General features: G+C 43.4%; 1 protein-coding gene across 1 annotated transcript in view; it reads right to left on the bottom strand.

Annotated features, from left to right (window-relative positions):
* Positions 1-24865, bottom strand: part of LOC121290452 (cilia- and flagella-associated protein 47-like) — a 661534-nt gene that overhangs the window by 499847 nt on the left and 136822 nt on the right. Inside the window, 5 exon segments of the mRNA XM_041210889.1 lie at positions 5753-5951; positions 8487-8649; positions 8773-8873; positions 16996-17161; positions 18511-18732. Coding sequence (XP_041066823.1) covers positions 5753-5951; positions 8487-8649; positions 8773-8873; positions 16996-17161; positions 18511-18732 — 851 coding nt within the window.

Raw genomic sequence — 24865 nt, 5'->3', positions numbered from 1 at the left:
GGATAGCACTGCAGACATTACATTCCAAATAATCTGCCATATACCCACAATACCCAGCCCCTCTCTCCTTGTCCCACCACCACTGCCCACCCATTCCCAGGAGATGCAATAGCCATTTTGCAAAGCCATCAGCAGAAGTTTGATATCTGGAGCAGTGTTGAGACAATAACATTCAGGCTTTGGGCAACCTTCAAGTTATTTATTCTTTGAAGTATTTGCTAAGAAATGAAATAAATTTCCTCCTGTACACACTTCACTTATGTATTGGAGTTGAGGGAATCCTAAAGCAGAACAGGTTTGATTGCCTGAAACAAGAGGATAAAATTCACAAAGCTAAACAATACAAAATGAGGTCCTGTCATCCAAAAATTGATATGGGTTCTGTTCTTCATATATGACTTCTTTGAAGTCCATTCAACTTTTATAATTACCACAAAATACAGCAGAGTCCATATAAGTGATAGGTATATACGAATCTAACTGAGACACCCAAATTGTTTCTTAACAGTTCCATTTTGTAAAGTAAAGAAAGTGTTTTATTACTATTTCATTTCCTGAAACAATGTTTCCTTTATCATTTAATTTACGTAGATTAAATCCAACAACTCTTACACATTAGTGCACTTCAAAATTTATCTACACACTGACGTTTGTTACCTTTTCTTGTCCTGATCAATGAATGTGACATTGATTGATATTGAAATTGGGTGGATTGAACAGAAGGTAATGCGGCATGTTATGCTTTTGATGGTCTCACTCTGAAACGGCAAACACGAACCTTCAGGGAACTGACAAGACAAAGGCTTAATCCAATTCCCATCTTGAGTTTCCACTTCTGGGGTTTCAGTTTGGAGTGTGCAGTCACTGGAACCAAATCAACTTTTTTAATTTTGCAATATTAAAGGATTCCATAGGCAATAAATGATAATTTTCCTTTAAGATTTAAGTCATAAGTTCTTTAACATTTCTGACTAAATTACTTCAACAGGTGAGTTAAAGTAAGTTGACTCACAGCTAAGCAGCAGGAATAATAAATATAGTGCTAAACTTGTTTATCTGAGTTTAGAAGTACTTCAATGACTATAAAATGCTTTGGAATATCCAAGGTCATGAAATTCGTACAAATTCAAATTTGATAACCTTAGAATATATAGACATGCTTACTGAGAATATTTCCCTCACTTCAACATAATTATTCAATTGTCCAACAAATAACAGTTAGTTATCTTGATGAGCTCAAAATATATTTCCTTTCACTGACATACAGGAAGGAGAGATAGCAGTCAATTTCAAAATCATTATCCAAACATGGAATTCAGAAAAGCAGAAGTAAAGCATAAAGCTTCAGAAGCTGAACCCTGACACAGGGATTGTAACCTTCCATGTGTTGCCGACTGCAGCCATCAGGCAAGTTATGGCAGGGAGTGATCAGGAGAGAAGAGGCAACCAGGAAAGCAGGAGTACAATTGGGTGAGATGAAAATGATTGAGGGGTGGGGGAGTAATTGGGAGGGTGACAATCAATCAGGAAACCAGGAAAACAATTGGGACAGATGGAACCTGACCAGGACATGGTGGGGAAGTAATGGGGAAGGAGAGAAGAAACTGAGGGGAGAAAACGAATGGGAGGGAGGAGTCGATCAATGGGCAACAACAGTCTTCAGCACTGAACCATGAAAAGCAATCCTGCACCTCACCATTTCACATTCAGTTTTTTAAACCCTGCTGGGCCCCCATTAAGAGCTACTTAACAGGAAGCACATGCACCATATTTTTCTGAATCTGGCCAGATCAATTTTGTATACGGGTTCTGAAACAGGTGTTAGGCTCTCTATTTACATATGCAGAGTTCCTTATCCCTGTCTCAGGCATGAGCCTCTTTTTCTGCCTTTCATAATTTGGCAGGTGCCATATTTCCACTTGTAATGAGCTGGCATGCCAGACTGAATCCTTAGATACCCACTTTGCATCTGAAAACAGGAGTGGCATCATTGACTCTTTGGGTCCATATGCAATGGCATAGGAGTTCGACCTATCCCATATCATGGCATTGCACATGGGAAGTGTATGTAAAAACCTACATTAAAGGCAATATACATGATATTCACTTCTCGTATTAGTCCTGTATCCTACCTAGGTTGGGTGGGGGCGGGCATGGAGCCAATAGCCACCCACGACTGGCTGTGTGGCACCATTTTACGTGGACGGGCCAATTAAGGCCTGCCCAGCGTGATGCACGACCAGCGCTACCTGTGCAGCGGGGGGAGGAGGGAGAGTCGGAGCCTGCGCTCTTTTGCGTATGTGTGCGAAAGTGCACAAAAATCTCACCTGAGGCACAGAGCTGCCTCAGGGAGATTAAGTTGGTAATGGAAATCTTGAATAAAGGATCTGAAAAATTATTTAAATATGTCCCCTCATGTGACACACGAGTTGGGACATGTTTGTACAGTTAGCAAAATGTATTTAATTATTTTACTAAACCTTTAGGAAAGCTTATCCCGCCCGTGGATAAGGTTTCCTGAAAAATGCGAAGGCCGCTTGGGCTCTTCGTCTGCCCGCCAACCTTAAGGTTGGTAACAGGTTTAATTGGTTTTTAATGGCCTTAGGAGGCTGTTGACAGGTCGGTGGGCGCACAGCCGCCTGTGGTGCGTGCCAGCCGAACGAAATATCTAAATGACACGCGATGACCTCGAGACGCATGCCCGATGTCATCGCGCTTCATTTTGCATGTCAGTGTGTTGGGCCCACCCCCACATGACAGCAGCAATATTCTGGCCATAATTTTCAATCATAATTTATATGTCAATATTTATAAATTGTCACACTTTTGCCTTCAGCATTTTAGCATCACATTGTGCTGACAGGCTCAAAGTAAAATGGCAAAAAAAAAGTTAATGTATAGATCAAAAACAAACAAGGTCTTATGAAGACAGGGACCCTGAATGATTAGTTAGTCAAAACTACCAGTAAAAGAAATGCTGAGTCAGCGGATATGCTGTTTTATAACAATAAGGGCATTACACTAAAGAGAGCATAACATTAGAGCCACTGATTTATGCTAACTCAATAAGTCAAATTCAGCATTTATTACAGATATTCTAGGATTTTTACCGATGCTTTAGAGATCAAATTCCACCACCTACCCATTATTCTGGATAAATTAGTATACTCCTTCACCTGTGATGTATTTAAATTTTATCCCTTATCATTTTTAAAGCTGACAGCATAGAAAATGTTGTAGTAAAAGGCAGGTACCATAGACCGAAATTTCCTCCTTGGCCTTAATTGTCTAATAACACTCAAATTGTGCTCAGACTGAGTCAGTTTTGCTGATGTGGAATTGTGCCCAATTGTGTGAAACTGCTGCCATAGGAGGTGAAGAGTGCAAACTACAGCTTAAACATGCAACTCATGACCATTGAGTTCCTAAAGAGGTTGATGGAAAGTCACAAGTTCTCATCTACATTCCTTTGTAGGAATGCAGCCTTACCATGATCCCCGCCTAGACCACAGCCAGGATTTTCCGGCCCCATTGTGGTGGGACCAGCTGCGGGAGATTCAGCGGCCCAGCCAAAAGTCCTTTGGCTTTTGGCAGGACTGAATGATCCCAGTGGCGGGCAGGGCCCGAAAATCCTGCCTTAAGTCAGCCAATTCTCGGAATAACAAAAACAATCATTTCCATTTACTGAAATGGAGAAGAAAAGATGCCTTTAATTAGGCACTCCATACAGCATTATCAGAAAAAAATTTCCGGGCGCTCTTACGATGGGAACAGAGGCCGGTAGCCCAAAAATTCTGACACGAGGCTGCATGTCAATTTCAAGGCACAAGGCCAAGCACAGGCAATAATGAGCAGTGTGGGGAAAGGGGCGGGACATGAATCACACTCTTCCCCTGGACGGAGGCCACTTAACATAGTTTAAAAACTCGTTGAGAACTTGCCAGGTGCTGACCTTTTAATTTTAAAGGGACAGACAGTTTACCTGCATCTTCAGAAACTGACCAGCTGAAAGCAGACCGAAAGCATGGGGGGACAGTAATGGCGGTATCATCCAGGCCCCATAGGTGGGTCAGTGGGGCAATGGGAGGGGGGGCGGAGGGGGGAGGGGGGCTGGGCAGTTGATAAGAGAGTGACCCTAGCACTGCACAGTGATCACTCAACGCCCAGGCTTTGAACAGAGCCAGTATTCTTCCCTGCACTGACGGGCTAAAGGGCAGGAGGCATGGCTGACAAGGGTAACTAATGAGGGGCAACACCCTCTTCAGGAAGGCCAGATCCCCTACCATCAGGAGGGCTCCGTCGAGGAAAGAAAGACAGGAAACCAATAGAGGCCAAAAACTCAACACAGGATGGACCATTGAAGACAAAACTACCTAGAGGTGACTAAGAAGCAGTGCTACATGAGACAGTGACTCGCCAGGCAGATGGTCACAAACATCTGCACCCTCATCGCCAAAGACTATACACCTCACAACACTGGTCACCATGCTGTGCCAGTCGTCATCAAAGTCACTGTGGCCTTAAACTTTTTCACTTCTAGCTCCTTCCAAGGATCAACTGTGGAGCTCAGTGGCATCTCAGGGACTGTGGGCATTGGGTTTCACTCCATCATTGGAATACTCCAGATGCAGGGCATTACTGATTACACCCATGTGGCCAGGAAGGCACCCAATGATTGGCCAATGAGATCCATTAATAGCAAGGGATTTCAGTCCCTCAGTGTTCAACTGGTCCCCAACCACAATAAGAAATTTCTTCATGTGTGTTCACTTTGCTGGCAGCTGCCATGACACCTTCATCCTATGCTAGCCCAGGCTGCATCAGATCTTCGCTCTAATCCCCAAACTGTGTGGATGGATCCTATAGGACAATGGAAGTCCCTTGAAGATGTGGCTACTGATCCTAGGCAGAGGCACAGAGGCGATACAGCCAATGACACCTGCTCAGCAGAGGAATTAAGCAGGTCATCGTGCTTCAAAAGGTGCAATTCTGGCACCTGCACCATTCAGGTGGCATCCTCCAATACCCTTCTGCAAGGATATTGGTTATTGTGGTGGTCTCCTGAGCTATCCATTACATGGCCCACCCAAGAGAAGTATGGACATTGAAGCCCTGGAAGGAGACAGCTCTTTGGGGAAGGAGCAGCAGATAAGAGAAAAAGAGATGGAGGAGAAAAAGGAGGTAGAGGAAGATGACACTGAACAGAGAGGTGCCCCTGCTGCGCAATGTGTTGGTCTCCTCCTGCCACCCTCTGAGAAAGAAATCTCCCTCCTCTCCCTCACTGCCATCAACATTGGATCCAGGTCAGCATCCATGAAGTGAAAAACTGCCTAGGCCTGGGTTCCGGGCCTTCCACTCCCCTGTGCCATCTCACTTCCCTCTGGTACTGTGGAAGGCCTTCACACAAACCACAGATCTCTCCCTCAGGACAACCAGCAGCTTTAGTGATGGATGCTATGGGATGTCTACCACTAACCTATCTCTTTCTCACCCTCACTGGCTCTAAGTGGGCTGGAAACCTGCGCAAGTATGAACTTTAGTTCTGACATCCATCTGCCCCTGAAGTATTAATTGAATTTATTTCTAGCAATTCCTGCTTTTATTTCAAATTTCAGTAATTCTCAGATTGTCTCTTATCGCGAGTCTTTTTTTAAAGCAGTATTTATGTCATCTTATGCACTCGATGGTATGACAACAATACTAACGATGGTTATGATTGGTGCTGAAAGTAGAGTAAATGAAAAGCTCAAACCTTAGGTAGTCCAAACAAGTGATTTGGACGGTCGCTGACGTCTCTGTGCCCAAAGGAACTGGGTTCAGTATCACAAATGGGGGATCAATAAACAATTTAGGCATGTGTATAACGCCAATCAGAGTAATTACTCGATATGGGATGGTTCTGTCCTCTTTAATAAACATGGGTATTTTACTCATATATTTGCCTGGGCACCCTGAAAAGTATACAAGCACAGAAATAATGTTTTCAGATATTCCAAGTACAGTGCCCCCAACCGCCCCACCCCGAACACCATCCTCCACAGAGAAAATAGCAAACATTAAAATAGTATTCAAAATAACAAGGAATTACAGATCAACGGTAATGATCACTTAGCCTAACAGCAGCAAAAGAGAAAAAACACAGTCAGAATTTCAAAACTCCACTGCAATTCTTTTGAGAGTTGGTAAATGAATGAAGGTAACCCAGTGGATATAATTTACTTGGATTTTCAAAAAGCATTTTGTAAAGTTCCAGATGTGAGTTTTCTGAAACAGATTAAGGCTCTTGAAATTCATGGCAAGGTAATTAGCTGGATTTAAAATACTTGGCAATATAAAGCAATAGATGACAATAAATGAAAAACTATCTGACAGTGAAACTTTGCATGAATTTAATCCGGATCCTTTGTAGTTCACAGTGTTCATAGAAATAAAAAACAGTAATTTTAGTGATATTGTAAAATGTGAATGAGACACAACTTTGTGGCCAATAGAAAGAACTGAAATTGACCTCAGCAAATTGGCAAGGAAGCAAAGGGTTAGCAGATGTATTATAATAAAATGATTATCTTGAGGGCCATTGATTGAGAGCAGAAACAACCCAGTTTACTACATTGGCAAAACAATATTTAGCACAGAGGGCTTTGTTTTAAACATCTAGGACAAAAAATGTGTCACCTCCTGTTTTCAGGTGCAGGGTCACAACTTGTCCCTTTGAGGCAGGGAGCAAACAGACTTCCTCATTTGTTTGATTGTAGTGTTCAAACAAGCACCAAATACACTGCTGACTAGCTACACTCTCAACAGGGAGTGTAACAGAGTCCACGGCTAGCATATGTTCCAGCTAACCTGCAGCTCATGAAGGCTGCCTGCCCATCTTAAAGGGGAGCTACACTCAGTAGAAGGAAGCTGCTGCTGAATGTCACTGTCACTTACTCCCACATGGAATGATCCATTCTAGTAGAAGTTTAGTGAGACAGTGAACTTGACAGCTATTGGCAGTGCTATCCTTGGCCTGGTGTGAGGCAACACGTCCTGTTGAAGGAGGTGGTACAGTTCTGTGACCACCTCCCTAGTGAATCTCAGGTCATCAGGCAGTGTTCCTGGATGAGGTGAAGCTAACAGGAGTGCTCCCTGAAAACCCTTTGTGGATAGGGTCTTTTGTAGAAAATCCTCCTCCTCCTTCTGTACAAAATCTTCCCCATCTGAAAACTCTGCTTCATTTGTCTGTCATGTTGCAGACCTAGTTGCACTGCAACTACAGCTCCCATACCTATTGCAGCCTTTGGGTGGAAATGTCACCAAGTTCTCTGCCCTCCCAGCATGGATGCAGCAACATTCTTGCCAAATCTAGTCACTACTTTGAAAAACTCCATGATACTTCCACAAACTTCTCAGTCGCAGAAGTCAAAAATATCTCACCTGCAAGTTGGAGGCTTGTCTTTTAAATAGTGATTGGGGGGAATGTTCAGCTGAGACTGAATAGCACAGCCAATGGACACACCCAGTCCAAATTTTAAAGACTTGTGTCAAATCAGCTGGAATGGCTGTTTGATGTCACAATTTGCCAACATTGAGAGATCCTGATGCACTCACAGCACGCTTGCCCTAGGATCTTTCCCAGCACGGGACACTGCATAGGCTGCACTGAAGCACTGTGGCATTTTGTGACTTCCGAGCTTCCATAGCACCAGTGGTACAAAGGAGCCCAATGTCACAGCCCGACATTTCAATGGACAGTGATGCATGGAGGGAGTTCAGAAATTCACAAAGATGGTTCTAGAATTCATGGCTCTAAGTTGTGAAAACTGAATCAGAAATAAACTTGTTTTCATTAATGTAAAAAAGGCAGGGAGGGAAACATGAATCATGCATTTAAAATATTATGGTCATAGATAATCCTACAGGATGCAGTGTGTTAAACTTAGTCAATAATTGTGGACTATCGAATACTTGACAGCACAATTTATGGTATCTTGAGTGTACATTGCTTGTGTAGAGTGCTGAAAATAGTAAAACCTGCTACAATGTTGAAAGACATTCAATTAAGTGTAAGTCAGTATATCCTTTGCAATGTCAATATTGGATGTAGTAGAGTTCCAGGCTGTAATGATGCCACGTGGTCTTCCCTCCTAGACAGTACTCTGTACTGAACGTTTACTTCATTGAACTGTTCTGATGTAATATTTTACCATTTCTGTTAAATAAGCAAACATGATACCTCTAGACCAAAACCATACCAAGCACTATGAATGAACTATTTTGTAGTCCTTAAAGGCAAATTTATGGTGGTTCTTAAGAAAAATGCAATATATATACCAAAACGAATAATGAATTTACATGCAATGAAACCTGTCTGCAGCAACTACTTCTGAAGTATTTTAGGTGGTTCTGAAAGAGAATTAATTGTTTAACACAGTTCAGAATCTGACTCATATTAGATAGCTACTACAGAAAATTTTTAATCCAATTTTACTGTAAACACTTACGTGGACAAAAGCCAACTGTAAGACAATGTATTTCGCCTGGTTTAAGACTTCCACTGTAGTTAAAGATTCTGAAAGTACCTTCTTCGAGGGCTGAATCTTCTTGACTGTTCAAATCTAGCATCCACTTTATCTCTCTATTGGAAGTGCTTTGTATCTCAATTGTCTACAAAATTACAAAAATGATTAAAAATACAACTTTTCTAAAAATGAACAAAGAGTATGTCCCTACAGGATTAAGAAAGTGAGAAAGAAAGCAAGTGTTCATAGTAATCATGATATACAGTACCTTAACAAATGGATCTGCTGCGATAGCTCCTAAATCATTGTATCCTTGTATAAGAGAGAATTCCACCTCAGTAGCTGAGACTTCAAGTAGCGGACTAAGTGCTGAAAGATAAAAGTTATTTGTACCAGTTGATCACCAATTTAGTTGCAAAGAAAGAAAACCAATTTAGCATTTTAATGAATGCAAAAAATTAACATAGTGAACAGGTAAAAAGTGAATATATAAAAATAAAGTAAATATATAAAAAAGTAGAAAAAAGCTAAATAAATAACACTTGTTAAACCAATTAAAAATACAATGTATAGATCAGGAAAAATCCAGATTTGATTCTCAGTCTATGCTGAGTAGTTACAAGCTGAAATACAATTAGGATAGATTTTAAAATAGCACAAATTTTCAAAAAATCTAACTTTTTCACTTGGAATTGATCAAAGTGAGGATTGTCAGTGCTGGGCAATGAAGCACATAATTTATTTTAAGTTCAAGTTTATTTTCTCTACTAATTATTTAATTTTACTTTGAACAAATACAAGTTTTTTTTAAATAGATTTACAGTTACTGTGCAGTTTGTTACATGGAATTTAAAGGAATACACTTTGAAACTGACAGAATGATACAACATTGGTGTAAGGGGGTAGTCAATCGATTGTGCACACAGAAAATGGTGAACTATTTGGTGATCAGGATAACTTGCCAAAGAGGAAATCCAGGGTGGTTCAAAAGATTGTCAGAAAACTCTTCTTTGAACCAGCCCGAGATGGACCTGTCCATATTGCAAAGATTGCAAGCCCCTTTGCATACCTGTTGTGATTGGATCACAAGGTCTTTCTCAGATAAGTGACTTCATAGCGTGCAATTGAAAGCATTTGAGGTTACACTATACCAAACTGAATAGGAGCTTCTCAGATCCAGCAGTAGTGTTGGTCTTTCCCTTTGAGTATTGCACAAAGAACTACTTAACATTGTGTCAAGGGTCATTGGTAGATTAGCATTTGAAACAACTCTAAATTGAAGACTAAGCAAACATCCAACATTAGCCCTCTCATGCTCGAGTAAGTTGCCTTTGCTGTTCTCTTTACGTCAAATTTGCATGTTGTGTACCTTATGATACCCACTGGAAAGTCTGCCTAGTATTCTTATCGGCAGCCCATTGGTAAATGTTGCGATCCTCAGTGGAGGAACATTCATGAGAGCAATCATGAGAAATCTCAGTAGTAAACCTTCTGTTTTTCTGGCACTGACATGAGGATGAGTACTGGTACAATTGTTTCTGTGTGTTCTTTCTGGGGACTTAAAGTTTGATTCTAAGGTGAATACAGATTCCCACAATGAGACTAGGGAAGGATAAAAATGTCCTGCAAAAGTCCTGAACGGACCAAGACACCAAAAAGCAGACTTGTGACTGTACATGACAAGACCTTGTATTGTGTTTTGAAATTGTCCTGACTCTCTAAACTTTTTACTTCAGTATCACAGGAGAGGTTAATTAGTGGTGTGGGGAAGGTTTAATCTAATTGGCAGTGGGAAGGGAAACAGAATATAGCCTCAGAGGGGAGAAACAAGATACAAAGAGGATTGGGAGAGACAAATAGCATTAAAATAAAGAATGGTCTCGAAACAAGAGGATCAGTCAGGAGAGGAATGCAAACCAGACTAAGGGGACCTTGGGCTGCATGTACATAAATTGCAGAGCATGCTAAATAAGGTTGGCATGCTGCAAGCATAAGGTGTCATATGGGATTATACTGTAACTATAATATAGGCCTCGCTCAAACAAGGGACAGAATCGAAGCTTAACATTGTTGAACACCACTTGGAAGAAACACTTAGGGTAGCAAAGGCACAAAATGTACTCTGGGGAGAGGACTTCAATGTTCCTCAGTAGGAATGGCTCAGTATTGCCAAGACTAGCCAAGCTGGCCACATTTTGAAGAAATAGTCAACCAGATAGGGTTTGTGGTGATGGTGAAGGGATCAACATGAGCGAAAAACCTGTCTGACCCCATCCTCGCAAATCGACCTGTCGGGGATGCAACTGTCCATTATGGTTTTCGTAGGAGTAACCACCACCACTGTCTTTGTGGAGAAAACGTCCTGTCTTCACCCTGAGGATATGCTCCATCTTGTAGTGTAGCACACCAGCAAGCTAAATGGGATGGATTCAAAACAGATGAAGCAGCTCAAAACAGGGCCTCCATGAGGCACTGTGGGCCATCAGCAACAGAATTATATTCCATCACAATCTGTAAACCCATGGCATGACACAGTCCAGAAACTGAACTGGACTAGCCATATAAATACCGTGGCTACAAGAGCAGGTCAGAGGCTAGGAATCGTGCGGTGAGTAACTCACCCCGACTCCCCCAAGACTGTCCACCATCTAAAGGCATAAGTCAGGAATGTGATGAAATACTCTCCACTTGCCTGGATGAGTGCAGCTCCAGCAACACTCGAGAAGCTTGACATCATCCAAAACAAAGCATCCCACTTGATTGGCACTCCATCCACAAATATTCACTCCCTCCACCACTGATGAACAGTGGCAGTAGTGTGTACCATCTACAAGATGCACTGCAGAAACTCAACAAGGCTCCTTAGGCAGCACCTTCCAAACCCATGACCACCATTATCTAGAAGGACAAGGGCAGCAGGCACATGGGAACACCACCACCTTGAAGTTCCCCTCTCCAAGCCATTCACCATCCTGATTTGGAAAGATATCACAGTTCCTTCATGTCACTGGGTCAAAATCCTAGAAATCCCTCCCTAACAGCACTGTGAGTGTACCTACACCACATGGACTGCATTGGTTCAAGAAGGCAGCTCACCACCACGTTCTCAAGGGCAATTAGGGATGGGCAATAAATGATAGCCTAGCCAGCAATACCCACACCCTGTAAATGAATTTTTAAAAATCCCTCACTTCACCATTACTATCAAGCCAGAACACCAAGCATGCTTCGATGAGAAGTACAGAAGAGCATGCCTGGAACAGCACCAGGCATACTTAAAAACCAACCGAATAAAGCGACAACACAGGACTATGTGCATGCTAAAGAGCAGAAGCAACATATTATCAGATTGAACTAGCCATCCCAGAACCACTGGAGGAGGAGGATCCATAAATATCCCTAGCCTCAATGATGATGAAGCCCATCATTGAATGCAAAAGATAAGGCTAAAATATTTGCAATTATCTTCAGCCAGAAGTGCTAAAGTCACTGTTCATACATTGAGGAAAGGATGAATCTGAAGCCAGTCTTTTCCTTAATCCCGATTTATTTACAAGACCACAGAGTACAGGCACCGACTCCCTTGTTCCTCCCCAATACCCAGTGTAAACTGGTTTTAATACACTTGGGGCAGAATTTTGCCCTTCTCAGGCGGGCTTGGTGGATCGGGCAGGGGCGGTCAGGAAGCCAACCGCCGCCCGCAATCGGGGCCGAACCGTGATTTCAGGCTAGTGGGTCAATTAAGGCCTGCCCAGAATGAAACACGAGCAGCAATGCTCAGCATGCTTGTGCAGGGGGTGGGGGGAGAGGAGGAGGGCGAGGGGGCAAGTGGTGAACTTCATGCATGCGCATGAGTGCGCACTGAAAAAGCTCCCTGAGGCAGCTAATGAACAGTTTTCAAAACAAAGATTTTAAAAATGTTATAAAAGGGACATGTTATAAACGAAATGTAAAATGTTTTATTTTATTTTCATTTGCTATTGGAAACCTCATCTCACCTGTGGATGAGGTTTGCTAAAAGGTGCAAAGGCCGCCTGGCCTTTTTGGCCGCCCGTCAACCGTAAGGTTGGATGGGCAGAGAAAAATTTTAATTAATTATCTTTTGAATGGTCTTAATAGGCCTTTTAATTGTCAGTGGCTGGGCTGCCAATTCCCGTACGCGCCCACCGACCAAAATATCACGCAACTGCGCGTTGCCATTGGGACGCACACCCAATGTCAATGTGCGTCATTTTACGCTCGAGCAGGTCAGGTTCAAGTCCACCCGCCGAGGTAAAATTCTGCCTTTGGAATGATTCCCTAATCTTTCCCCAATTGGTGGCAACTGCTCTCAGTTACAAACTAAGGCATGCGTTCCATTGTAGAATGATTACAACATTAACAAGAAGTACTAAGTGGATGATCATTCTCAACTTTCTCATGAGATCCGTACCATTACAAATGTTAGACTTCAGCCAATCCGATTCACTTCCTGTGATATCAAGAACAGATGACCGTACAGGATGTAGCCGAGACTATGGACCCGACAACATCCTGGCTACAGTGCTGAAGGCTTGAGCTCTAGGACTATACCTCTAGCTACACTGTTTCAGTGCAACTACAACATTGCATCTGCCGGAGAAAGTGGAAAATTGCCCAGACATGTACTGACCACGATAACAAGAGTTATCCAGTCTTGCTCACTACCGTCCCATTGGCGTGCTCTAAACTATCGACAAAGTGATAGCACTGTTGTCAACAGCTTCCATCAAGTTGCGCATACGCAGCAATAACATGCTTGCTGATGCTCAGTTTGGTTCCGCCAGGGCCCTCAACTCTGAATCTGATTACAGCCTTAGTCAAAACATAGGCAAAAGAGTTTAATTCTAGAGGTGAAATCAGAGTGACTGTCCTTCCATCAAAGCAACCTTTTTGACTGAGAGTGGCACCAATGAGCCCTCATAAAATTGAAGCCAATGAGAATCAGGGGGAAATCTCTCTACTGGTTGGAATCATAAGAAGACAAAGGAAGAGGGTTGTGGTTGTTGGAGGTCAATCATCTCAACCCTAGGACATCACTGCAAGAATTCTTCAGGGCAGTGTCCTAGGTCCAACCATCTTCAGCTTCTTTATCCTAAGGTTGAAAATAGGAATCATTATTAATGATAGCACAATGTTCAATTCCATTTGCAACTCCTCAAATACTTAAGTGGTTCATTCCAGTAAGCAGCAAGACCTGAACAGCATTCAGGTTTGGGCTGATAAGTGGCAAGAGAGACAAGCTTCATACAAGTGCCAGGCAATGACCATCGCCAACAAGACAATCCAACAACTCTCTAGGCAGCCAACAGCTTTATCATCATAGAGTCCTCGACCATCAATATCCTGGAGCTACCATTGGCCAGATGTTTAACTGAGTCAGCCACTTGTGGAAACAAGGTTAGAGGCTTGGAATTCTGTGGTGAGTGATTTGTCTCCTGGTAAACAAACATTGACCACCAACTACAAGACACAAGTCAGGCATGTGATGGAATGCTCACCACTTGCCTGGATAAGTGCAGCTCCAACAGCACTCAAGTGGCACAGCACCATCCAGGACAAAGCAGCCTGCTTGATTGGCACCCCATCCATTCATTCCCTCCATCACCAATATAGCGTGGCTGCGCTCTATACCATCTACAAAATGCACTGCAGCAGCTTGCCAAGGGTTCTTATCTATATAACAGGCTTAAATGAAGCGACAGAGAGTAATGTATCTAAGTTTGCTTATGTAATAAACTGCTCACTGACACTCAATTTCGGTTCCACCAGGGCTACTCAGCCCCTGACCTCGTTACAGCCTTGGTTCAAACATGGACAAAAGAACTGAACTCCCGAGGTGAGGGGGGAGTGACTGCCCTTGATATCAAGGCTGCATTTGACCAAGCGTGGCATCAAGGAGCTGTAGCAAAACTGGAGTCAATGGGAATCAGGGGGAAAACTCTCTGCTGGTTGGGGTCATACCTAGCACAAAGGAAGATGGTTGTGGTTGTTGGAGGTCAGTCATCTCAGTTCCAGGACATCACTGCATGATGTAATTTGTAAGAAGTATTTGGATATGCACTTGCGATGCTGTGGCATACAAGGCTCTGGGTCTAGTGCTGGAAAATGGGATTAGAGTAGTTATGTACTTGTTTGACCGGCACAGACTTGATGGGCTGAAGGGCCTTTTTCTGTGCTGTAGACATCTATGACTCTATGACTGCAGGAGTTCCTCAGGGTAGTGTCCCCGGCTCAACTATCTTTAGCTGCTTCATCAATGACCTTCCTTCCATCGTAAGGTCAGAAGTGGGGATGTTCACTGATGATTACACAATGTTCAACACCATTTGCGACTCCTCAGATTCTGAAGCAGTCCATGTCCAAATGCAGCAAGAACTGGACAATATCCTGGTTTGGGCTGACAAGTGGCAAGTAACATTCATGCCACAAAAGTGTCAGGCAATGACCATTTCCAACAAGAGAGAATCCAACCATTGCCCCTTGATATTCAATTGTATTACCATCACTGAATCTCCCACTATCAACATCCTGAAGGTTACCAGTGACCAGAAACTGAACTGGACTAGCCATATAAATATTGTGGCTACAAGACCAGGTCGGAGGCTGGGGATCCCGCGATGAGTAACTCACTTCCTGACTCCCCAAAGCCTATCCACCATCTACAAGGCACAAGTCAGGAGCATAATGGAATACTCCCCTCTTGCCTGGATGAGTGCAGCTCCCACTACACTGGAGAAGCTGGACACCATCCAGGAAAAAGCTGTCCACTTGATTGGCACCACATCCACAAACATTCACTCCCTCCACCACCGACAGCACAGTAGCAGCAGTGTGTACCATCTACAAGTTGCACTGCAGGAATTCACCAAGGATCCTTAGACAGCACCTTCTAAACCCATGACCACTACCATCTAGAAGGACAAGGGCAGCAAATAGGTGGGAACACCACTGCCTGGAAGTTCTCCTCCAAGTCACTCACCATCCTGACTTGGAAATATATCGCTGTTCCTTCACTGTCGTTGGGTCAAAATCCTGGAACTCCCTTCCTAACAGCACTGTGGGTGTACCTACACCACATGGACTGCAGCGGTTCAAGAAGGTATCTCACCACCACCTTCTCAAGGGCAACTAGGGATGGGCAATAAATGTTGGCCCAGTCAGCAAAGCCCTCATCCCATGGATGAATAAAACAAATTTTACAGTGTTATGGAAGTACCTCAAGGTTTCAAGAAGAAGGTCCATCTCAACATTCTCAAGGGCCACCAGAGATGGGAAATAAATAGAGCCATAGCGAGCGTACCTGCACAAGATTGCTCAGCATTGACTCAACAAGATATAGAGAATTAGATCTAGGGAAATGCAAGGCAGCTGATGATAGTAGAAATAGAATTTTTTTTATTTGTTCATGGGATTTGGCTGTCACTGCCCTGGCCAGCATTTCTCACCCTTTCTTGATTGCCCTTGTTCAGAGGGCATTTAAGAGTCAACCACATTGCTGTGGATCTGGGGTCACATGTAGGCCAGACCAGGTAAGGACATCAGATTTCCTTCCCTATGGATTTTTACAACAATCGACAATGGTTTCGTGGTCAGCATTAGACTTTTTAATTTCACCATCTGATTCGAACTTGGGTCCCCAGAGCATTCCCCTGGGTCTCTGGATTACGAATCCAGTGACAATATTACTACTCCATTGCCTCCCCTTCAGTTTCAGGAATTAATGTAATTTACTTTATCCTGGATAAAGGGTGAAAGGCATAAAACATACATTCAAGAAAATCTTTGACTTTTGTATGCTAATACAAAGCATGAGAAAGAAATTATGGCATTAAAAAATATATTATCGCATTGAGAATTTTTGTTGTAATAGGCTGGATACTAATTGGATCTGAAGTGTATTTACAAGGGATTCCAAAAAAATAGGTGGGATTACTAGAGAGGAGCTGTAGAAATGCAAATGACAATATATGGATATAACTGCAGGAGAAGGGAAGTTTATTGATTATCAGGAGGAAGCTAAGGTAGTTTTGTGGCAGTTGATTACAGAGTTGTTTCAACGGGATTCTTGGCATACATCATTGCCTCCAGTGCAACAGTAAGATCAAGAAAAGGAATTATGCGGCCAAATTAGAAGAGCAATTGTCTTGCAGAGTTTTAACAATCCATCCTTTAAGTAGTTTGATGTGGGGAAGCCAAGTGCAGGAAAAAGCAAGACCGAGATATTTGTTGATACAGTTAGTGATTACTTCTATACTTAATGTGGCATGAGCAGTATGATAGAAACAGTATGTAAGCTATCAATTCATATATTCATAACACAGTGAAGATGTGACATTGTAACATTTCTTAGTTTTGTAAAGTAAAACATCACAAGTTTCAAATACCCTGCAGTGTCATCTGGAGAAACTCACAGTTAGAATTTATTTTTAAAATGTCTTGTAATGCCATTTTCCCTTTCTATCAAACTTACCGGTAGCTTGCACTCTGCGAGATGGAGTGGCAGGGCACGATAGTTGTACGTCAGAAGAACCCAAAGAGATTTCATCATAAGGATCAGGCGGTACAGAACTTGGTGAAGGAGATGGTGATGTACCACCATTCATAATGACGGGTAGATTAAAATCATAGGATGCCACCTAAGACAAAAAAGTAATTATTAGATATTTCCTAAAATGTTCTAGAAAAGCTAGTGTGGAATTTCCATAGGAACACAATCAGCAAAATGTACCCAGACTGGGCTGGACACAAACAAAAACCAAAATGCTGGAAAAACTCAGCAGGTCTGACAGCATCTGCAGAGAAAAAAGACAGAGTTAACATTTTGAGTACGACTCTCCTTCAGAACTAAAAACAAATAAAAATGTGGTGAAATACATACTGTTTAGGGGGGGGGGCGGGACAGATGAAGCTGGATAGAAGGCCAATGATAGGTGGAGGCAAAGGTGAGATTGCAAAAGATGTCATAGACAAAAAGTTGAAGGGGTTTTGGTGGGTGATATTGGCTAAAGGAGATGTTAATGGTGACATTAAGAGTAGAAAGCAGAATGGCCCTAGTGGGGTGGGGGGAGGGGACGGTGTGGGAAAAAGATCGAAATAAGCTAAAATGTGGGGATAAAACAATGAATGGAAACAAAATAATAATATATGTAAAAATTTTAAAAATGATGTACCAGCATTGATAATGATGGGTAGATTAAAATCATAGGATGCCACCTAAATCAATAAAGTAATTATTAGATATTTCCTAAAATGTTCTCGAAAAGCTAGTGTGGAGTTTCCATAGGAACACAATCAGCAAAACTTACTGGACACTGCACCAGTTTTGCCAAGGTGAAGTTACACTGAAGTTTCTGTCAAAGTTGTTAGCATAAGCACAAAAGTAACAACTTCCAATTATCAGCGCAATCAAATTTAATCGAATATTTTGAATAGAACAGAATGAAATAGGCCTGAAGGTACTGGGGGGTTGTACAAAAGATGAGAGAAAAAATTCCCTTCAGAGTGAAGCTGATACAAGGTAAAACACTTTTCCCTCTGTTTTGTACTATAATTGAGTGTTGGTCATTGCTGTCCTAAATTAATTCATTACTGCAGCAGAATAAGGTACAACCAAATGGCTTCAATTGATGATGGGTTCAGATCTTATGTATCACAGGCATATAAATTGACCAAATTTAAACAAAAATAAACTGAATTTAAAGAACTGCAATAGGAGGAGGAGCATAACTGGATCAGTGGCTTCAATTGACTGCTAGTCATTCATGATCAAATGATAAATACTGTTTGCATGTGCAGTGGGCTGGATTTAAGCTCGTTGTGACAAGATACATGGTGGCTAGGCCCACTTAATCGCGGGAAAGGCTCTCAGTCTCCCAGCAGCAGCAAAATTTCCCTCGATTAATTTGGAGGATAGAAAGGGTTGATATTAGAATTCTTTTGTTCAGTGCATTGTGGCATTTCACTTGGAGCTGGTGTACTTGGTCACCGCCTTAGTGCCCTCTGACACGGCGTGCTTGGCCAGCTCCCTGGGCAGCAGCAGGTGCATGGCGGTCTGGATCTCCTGGGAGCTGATGGTCTGCCGCTTGTTGTAATGGGCCAGGCGGGAAGCCTCGGTCGCGATGCGCTCGAAGATGTCGTTGACGAACGAGTTCATGATGCTCATGGCCTTGGAGGAGATGCCGGTGTCCGGGTGGACCTGCTTCATCACCTTGTAGATGTAGATGGAGTAGCTCTCCTTACTGGATCTCTTCCTCTTCTTGATATTGGACTCTCACCGCTGGCAGTGGGATGTCAATTAGGCTCAATAATGAGCCAATTAACACCCATTGATCATGAGCACACAACAATTTAGTGGTAGTTTAGGGATTAATCTGTGTGCCTGATCAAGGCACCTGGCATCGGGAAGGGGGTGCGGCCAAAAGCCACCCCTTGCCCTTGCTCTGACCCCTGCTGCCCACATCTTTCCCAGGACGCCCACCCAATGAGTCACATCCCATCTTCACTCACCTGTGGCCTGGGGTCCCTCAGCAATCCTGGGCCTCTGCTGGGTGTTTGCCGCCAGCTGCCCATGAGACCTGCTGGCGCTGGCAGCATGAAGAGGTGCTGGCCTCTGATTAGCTGGCAATTCTCGCCAGGTGAGGCTTTCACCAGTGGGGACCTCAATTGTGGGGAAGGCCCGACGCTGGCCACCTAAGTGCCTGAAGAGCGTCTGATTCTGTCAGCCATCCCATGGAACTAAGTTGGATTTCCTGCCAGTTCCCTGACTGGTGGGTGAGACCTTTGTTGGCCCAACAGAACCACAGCCAATGTATCATGGCTGCAGCATGTGGTAGCTCCCGGGTAACACTGTGATCCAGGGCAAACATTTCTGCAGTAAGTTTTTGCGACTTGAGGAACTTCAACTCAGAGTCATTGAGCTGGAGGCTGAACTGCAGGCTCTGTGTCACAGGTGAGGGGGAAAGTTACCTGGATGCTTCATACCAGGAGGCAGTCACACCACTTAGGATAGGGTCTCCTGATTTGGTCAGTGGCCAGGGACAGGAGGATATGATGGAGAATGAGGCAGGTAAGGAGACCTAGAGGGCAGGAGTGCAGAAGTGTGAGCCTCTGCAATTGTCCAATAGGTTTGATGTTCTCTCAGCTTGTTTAGATGAGAGCTGGGGCTACAGGGTGGATGAGCAAACTGACCATGGCACCATGGTACAGGAAACCATCCAAATGGGGGGAGTAAAAAGGAATGGAGTGATAGTAAGGGACAGTATAGTGAGGGGTATTGACACTGTTCTCTGTAGCAAAAAGCGAGAGTCCAGGGGGCTTTGTTGCCTGCTCGGTGCCAGGATTAGGGTCATCTGCTCAGGGCTGGACAGGATCTTCCTATGATAGAGGGAGGATCCGGTGGTTATGGTCCATGTAGGTACCAATGACATAGGCAGGATGAGGAAGGAGGCTCTGCATAGTCAGTATGACGAGCTAGGCACCAAATTAAGAAGCAGAACCTCAAAGGAAATAATTTATGGATTATTACCTGAGCCACGTGAAAATAAGATTAGAGAATTGAATGTGTTGCTCAAAGACTGGTGTGGGAGAAGTGGGTTCCGGTTTGTGGGGCAGTGGCACCAGTATTGGGGAAAGTGGGATCTGTACCATGCTGGGGGCTCATGTCCTGGTGAGCTGCATAACTAGGAAAGTAGAGATGCAAAAATAACAAATGGACAAAACTAAAAGTTCTGTATCTAAATGCACAAAGCATTCAAAACAAAATAGATGAACCGATAGCACAAATAGAAATAAATAAGTACGATCTGAAAGCCATTACAGAGGCTACAGGATGACATAGATTGGAACCTGAATATTGAAGAGTATGTGACATTTAGGAAGGACAGGAAGTTAGGAAAAGATGGAGGGGGACTCTTAATTAATTATAATCTTAGCACATTAGGACAGAAGTGACCTAAGTTTAGGAAACCAGTGGTTTGGGTTGAGATGAGGAATGATGAAGGCAAGAAATCACTTGAGGGAGTGGCGTACAGGCCCCCTATTGTAGCTACATGGTAGGACAGAGTATAAAAGAGATAATGGCAGCTTGACAGAAAGGTACAACAATAATCATGGGGGCTTTTAATCTACATATAGACTGGAAAAATCAGATTGGCAAAGGTAGTGTAGATGAAGAGTTCTTAGAATGTTTTCAGGATGGTTTGTTAGAACCATTTCCCTTTTACAAAACCATGTTGACGCTGCCTGACTGCCTTGAATTTTTACTATAACATCCTTAATAATAGCTTCTAACATTTTTCCTATGACAGATGTTAGGCCTATCGTTTCCTTCTTTCTGTCTCCCTCCTTTTTTGAATAAAGGACTTATATTTGCTATTTTCCAATCTAATGGAACCTTCCCCAAATCTAGGGAATTTTAGAAAATTAAAACCAGTGCATCAACTATCTGACTAGCCATTTCTTTCAGGACCTTAGGTGAAGTCCATCCAGACCTGGGGATTTGTCAGCCCACAACCACATCAGTTTGCTCAATACCACTTCCCTGGTGATTGTAATTTTCCTGAGTTCCTCCCTTCCTCCCATTTCCTGACTGCCACTTTTCAGCCCAAGCCTGGATATTATCCAGGTCTTGCTACATTTGGACATGGACTGCTTCAGTATCTGAGGAGTCGCAAATGGTGCTGATCATTGTGCAATCATCAGTGGACTCCCCCACTTCTGACCTTATGATGGAAGGGAGGTCATTGATGAAGCAGTTGAAGATGGTTGGGCCGAGGACACTACCCTGTGGAACTCCTGCAGTGATGTACTGGAGCTGAGATGACTGACCTCCAACAACCACAACCATCTCCCTTTGCGCTTGGTATGACTCCAACCAGTGGAGAGTTTTCCCCGATTCCCACTGACTCGTTTTTCTAGGGCGCCTTGATGTCAAGGGCAGCCACTGTCTCCTCACCTTGGGAATTCAGCTCTTTTGTCCATTTTTGAACCAAGGATGTAATTAGGCCAGAAGCTGAGTGGCCCTGGCGGAACCTAAACTGGGTGTCAGTGAGCAGGTTATTGCTAAGAAAGTGCCACTTGGTAGCATTGCTGATGACCCCTTCCATTACTTCATTGATGATCAAGAGTAAGCCGATGCTTTTTATGGACAGTACATACCTGGGCAATTATCCACATAGCCGGGTAGATGCCAGTGTTGTAGTGTTACTGGAACAGTTTGGCCAGGAGTGCAGCAAGTTCTGGAGCACAAGTCTTCAATACTATTGCCTGAATATTGTCAGGGCCCATAGCCTTTCCACTACCCAATGACTTCAGCCATTTCTCGATACGTGGAGTGAATCGAATTGGCTGAAGACTGGCATCTGTGATGCTGGGGACCTCCGGAGGAAGCCAAGATGGATCGTCCACTCTGCATTTCAGGCTGAAGATTGTTGCAAATGCTTCAGCCCTATCTTTTGCACTGATGGTTCCGCCATCATTGAGAATGGGGATATTTGTGGACCCTCTTTCTCCAACACCATCCACGACTGGATGTGGCAGGACTGCAGAGCTTGGATCTGGCTGGTTGGTTGTGGAATTGCTTAGCTCTATCTAATATTAGCTGCTTATGCTGTTTGGCAAACAAGTATTCCTGTGTTATAGCTTCACCAGGTTGACACCTCATTTTTAGGTATGCTTGGTGCTGCTCCTGGCATGCCCTACGGTACTCTTCATCGAGCCAGGGTTGATCGCCTGGCTTGATGGTAATGGTAGAGTGGGAGATATGCTGGGCCATGAGGGTACAGATTGTGTTCGAGTACAGTTCTGCTGCTAATGGCCCACAGCACATCACGGATGCCCAGTTGAGTTGCTAGATCTGTTTGAAATCTATCCCATTTAGCACGGTAGTAGTGCCACACAACACGATGGAGGATATCCTCAATGTGAAGGTGGGACTTTGTCTCCACAATGACTGTGCGGTTATCACTCCTACTGATACTGTCATGGACAGATGCATCTGAGTCAGGCAGGTTGGTGTTGATGAGGTCACGTATGTTTTTCCCTCTTTTTGGTTCCCTCACCACCTGCTGCAGACCCAGTCTAGCAGCTATGTCCTTTAGGACTCGGCCAGCTCAATCAGTAGTGGTGCTACCAAGCCACCTGTGGCATGATATAAATGGAAATTCCCTAGAGTACATTCTGCACCCTTGCCACCCTCAGTGCTTCTTGCAAGTGGTATTTAACATGGAGGAGCACTGATGCATCAGTTGAGGGAGGGCGGTGTGTGGTAATCAGCAGGAGGTTTCCTTGCCCATGTTTGACCTGATGCCATGAGACTTCATGGGGTCCGGAATCAATGTTGACGACTCCCAGGGCAACCCGCTCCTGACTGTATACCACTGTGCCACCACCTCTACCCAGGGATGGTGATGGAGGTGTCTAGGACATTATCTGTAAGTTATGAATCCATAAGCATGACTATGTCAGGCTGTTGCTTGACGACTCTGAGAGACAGCTTTTCCAATTTTGGCACTAGCCTACAGATGTTAGTAAGGGGGATTTTGCAGGGTTGACAGGGCTGAGTTTACCATTGCCGTTTGTTGTTGTTTCCAGTGCCTCGATTGATGCCGGGTGGTCTGTCCAGTTTTATTGCTTTTTTGAGACTTTGTAGCGATTTGGTACAAATGAATGGCTTGCTAGGCCATTTCAGAGGGCATTTAAGAGTCAACCACATTGCTGTGGGTCTGAAGTCACATGTAGACCAGACCAGGTAAGGACAGCAGGTTTCCTTCCCTAAAGAGCATTAGTGAACCAGATGGGTTTTTACAACAATTGATAATAGTTTCATGGTCTTCATTAGACTTTTAATTCCAGGTTTTTTATTGAATTCAAATTCCACCAACTGCCATGTGGGATTTGAACCCAGGTCCCCAGAGCCATCGACAATACCACTACACCATTGCCTCCCCTCATAATCATTTATTGGGAGGGGAATTGATTACAAAACTAGGGAGGTTTTGCTTCAGTTGTACAAGGCATTGGTGAGACCACATCTGGAATATTGTGTACAGTACTGGTCTTCTTATTTAAAGAAAAATGTAAATGCTTTAGAAGCAGTTCAGACAAGGTTTACTAGACTAATACCAGGAATGGGTGGGTTGTGTTACGAGAAAAGGCTGGACTGGTTAGGCTTATATCCACTGGAATTTAGAAGAGTAAGAGGTGACTTAATTGAAACCTTTAAGATCCTGAGGGGTCTTGACAGGTTGGATGTGGAGAGGATGTTTCCTCTTGTGGGAGAATCTATAACTAGGAGTTACTGTTTAAAAGTAAGGGGTCACTCATTTAAGACAGATGAGGAGAAATTTTTTCTCTCAGTGTTGAGTGTTTGGAACTCTTCCTCAAAAGGCAGTGGAAGCAGAGTCTTTGAATATTTTTAAGGGAAAGCCAGGTAGATTATTGATTAACTAGGGGGTGAAAGGTTCAGGGGTAGGCAGGAATGTGAGGTTGAGGTTACATTCAGGTCAGCCATGATCTTATTGAACAATGGAGCAGGCTCAAGGAGCTGGGTGACCTACTCTGTTGATTAACTAGGGGTGAAAGGTTTAGGGGTAGGCAGGAATATGGGGTTGAGGTTGCATTCAGGTCAGCCTTAATCTTATTGAACGGCGGAGCAGGCTCGAGGGGCTGGGTGGCCTAATCCTGCTCTTAATTTGTCTGTTCGTATGTTTTTATGACTATGCCTAAAATTTCCCAAAAAAAAAACATATCCATTTCTAGATAGATGGAACATGCTGGAACAAAAAAATTCAGTATGAAGTTTGATGAAATAGAGATAGTTTAAGTAAGTTGTATGTGTATTTTTGGGGTGTTAGGAATGAGTTTTAGCTTTAAAGTTTAATTTTGATTTGTAATTCTGTATGTGTGTTAAGAAAGGTAAAAATTCAATTTTAGTTTCACTTTAAAAGGTGCTTGCATTTCTAATGAGAGATTACAACTTATAGAAGTTAAGCAAACACAAAGGTAGAAAAATTGGACTGTTGCCCAAGGGGCCAGAGAGCCATGTCCCTCCCACAGGCACACACAGAAGAAGAAAGACAGCAGTTTGTTTTGGAAGCTGTTTGAGTGCAGTTGGTTCTGAAAGTAGTTGGCAAACAGAAGCAACCAGGAAGGGACAGAGCCAGTTCCAAGCCAAGGAAAACCCCAAAGTCCAGGGGACTGGAAGAAGGGAAAATCAAAGGAGATCCTTGACTAGTCAAAGGAAGGACAGGAACCTGATAAAAGTCCTGTTAAGTAAAGTTAAGAGTGAGGGGCAGAGAGAGAGGCTCCAAGCTTCAGATTTAAAGAGACAAAAGCTGTAGAAA

Source organism: Carcharodon carcharias, chromosome 18 (assembly GCF_017639515.1).
Source record: "Carcharodon carcharias isolate sCarCar2 chromosome 18, sCarCar2.pri, whole genome shotgun sequence".
NCBI classification, from domain to species: Eukaryota; Metazoa; Chordata; class Chondrichthyes; order Lamniformes; family Lamnidae; genus Carcharodon; species Carcharodon carcharias.
The sequence above is the reverse complement of the archived record's forward strand: the minus strand, read 5'-3'. Positions and strand labels throughout refer to the sequence as shown.